Genomic DNA, 2,051 nt, shown 5'->3' with positions numbered 1-2,051 from the left:
TTTTTTTTTTTTTTTTTTAAGTCTCTTCCCATGTAGAGCTAACTTTACCCTTGCAAAATTTAGCTTCTCTTTTCTAGTTTTACAGTATGGGTTGAGCAGGACACAATACTTGGGACGTGGACATAGCATAGTTTTGCATCTTGACACTCCTGCTTTTCATTACTTTCGTAATAATTTTATTTCCATTGTGGCTGCTCTTTAGAGACTGAGCTGGTGACATCACTGAACCACACACAGTGCCTGCAGTATCTGGATAAAAACCTGTAGCTGTATGTCTTGTAGAAGTTGGTTTAACCTATGCATGTTGTCGTTAATTTATCAACAGTTACGTTTCTCTTAATTTTATGCTGATCTTTCTTTATCAAATGTCTTTCTGTTATTCATAGTCTTATTTTTCAAGAAAAACTAATGGTTTAAGCCCCATGGCAAGACTCACCACAAAAATTAGTGTTGGTCCAAGTTCTTGAAAGACATCTTTCTGTCCTAAGTGGTTCTTTTACTTAAAGGTTGGTCAGGGTCAGCCTTAATAAGAGTGAACTTAAACTAAGAAAAAAACACTGTTAACTTTAACTCCTTTTGTCACTAGTATCAATTGTCCTTCTTTGCATCAGGTGGAGTGGAGTGGTTACAGATCAAGGACAGAGATTTTTCCTACAGCAGGCCTAATACAATTTGCAGCTTTCTGCGTGAAAAAGAAGATTCTGAGGAGTCAGCTCAGGCCCAAGACAAACTGACTGAGGAATCAGAGGGAGAGGTGAGTGGTGGAGGAAGTTCTGATGTGAATTGTGACCTAGAGAAGCAGCACAGCTTGGAAATGGATGCCTCTATTCCTCTACCTGACAGCCCTGCTTCTGGGGCAGAGGATTCTCCTTCTGGAAGTGTTGCCTTAGACGATGCCCCTCCTTGATAGCAGCTCTGATCTTTTCAGGATTTCTCTATGGAGTTAATGGGCCAACTTTTAAATGCCAACTTTTATAGGCCATGACATGATTTCCAGTTTATCTGAAACAATGAATAGTGGAAAAACAGACGTTGTGTTCTTCTGCATTACTTTTAATGTCTGGATTGTAGTGGGGAGGGCTTAAGTGTTTTTTAAAAATGCTGATTGGAAATGTGTGTAGCTCTACCTCAAAACTGAAGAACAGGAAATGGTTACATAATTAAACCTCCCCCCCATCTTAGAAAAATATTGATGTATTGTACAGTCTGGAACACTTTGTAAAAAGAAAAAGAAAATTGTTGTTTAAAATAAAGTCCTGATTTTTTTCAAGTATATCTTCACCTTGTGTGTCATATTCAGCTGCATACTATGTCTGTTCTTGTACTGCAGTTATTGGAAGAAAAATTCAAGTAAGTATGGCTTTTATGACTTATTTGATTACTCGTTAAATTGCTTAGTTTGGATTTTCCATAGTGTCCTTTGTCCTCTTGACAGTTCTTAAAAATCCCTCATGTGAGAAGGGACTTTAGGAGGTCTCGTGTCCAACTTCCTGCTTAAAATGGGGTTGACAGTGAATTCAGGGCAGGTTGCTCGGGGCTTTGTCAAAATAGTTTGGCTGTGACAATGCTGTGAAGAAGGGAATGCCTAATTAATGCCAGTATAATTATGTAATACTGTAATTAGTGATGATCAAGAGGAGACGTTCACCTCCAGTGTTGTTCACAGCACAGGATCAGTAAAGGTAACTCATCAAAACAGTGCAACAGTTTCAAACCATCAATCCCACTGTTCCCTTTTCCTGTGTAGGAGCAACTGAATCATGGGGGAAGGGGAGGCAGGGAGAGGAGGAAGGTGAGGAAGAAGAGGGAACATGTTCTGTGTGCCTCCAGCCTGGGTATGGATCTTTCACATAACAGTGTCTGTGCTTCAGGTTTCAGGGAGACCACTCAGCCTTCCCTCTGGATTTAACTGCAGTCATGGAAGTTTAAAAGCATTGTTCAAACTTGGTTTGTATGGTGCTGATAGACAGAGGATAATTATAATTGGAATAACAATCTGGGGAATATTATGAACTGGTATAATGCTGTTGTGACCCAGCTCATAAAACCAC

At 39.5% G+C, this 2,051-nt stretch overlaps 1 protein-coding gene across 1 annotated transcript; it reads left to right on the top strand.

Annotated features, from left to right (window-relative positions):
* Nucleotides 1-611: 611 nt before the first annotated feature.
* On the top strand, nt 612-907 carry LOC104471055 (general transcription factor 3C polypeptide 6-like; the record flags this gene model as incomplete). The annotated part of the gene is made up of 1 exon (XM_010086241.1): nt 612-907. A coding segment is annotated over one exon (296 nt), but the record flags the coding sequence as incomplete, so codon positions are not given.
* Between the last annotated feature and the right edge of the window lie 1,144 nt (nt 908-2,051).

Source organism: Pterocles gutturalis, unplaced genomic scaffold (genome assembly GCF_000699245.1).
Source record: "Pterocles gutturalis isolate BGI_N339 unplaced genomic scaffold, ASM69924v1 C12041341, whole genome shotgun sequence".
Lineage (NCBI taxonomy): Eukaryota > Metazoa > Chordata > Aves > Pterocliformes > Pteroclidae > Pterocles > Pterocles gutturalis.
The sequence above is the reverse complement of the archived record's forward strand: the minus strand, read 5'-3'. Positions and strand labels throughout refer to the sequence as shown.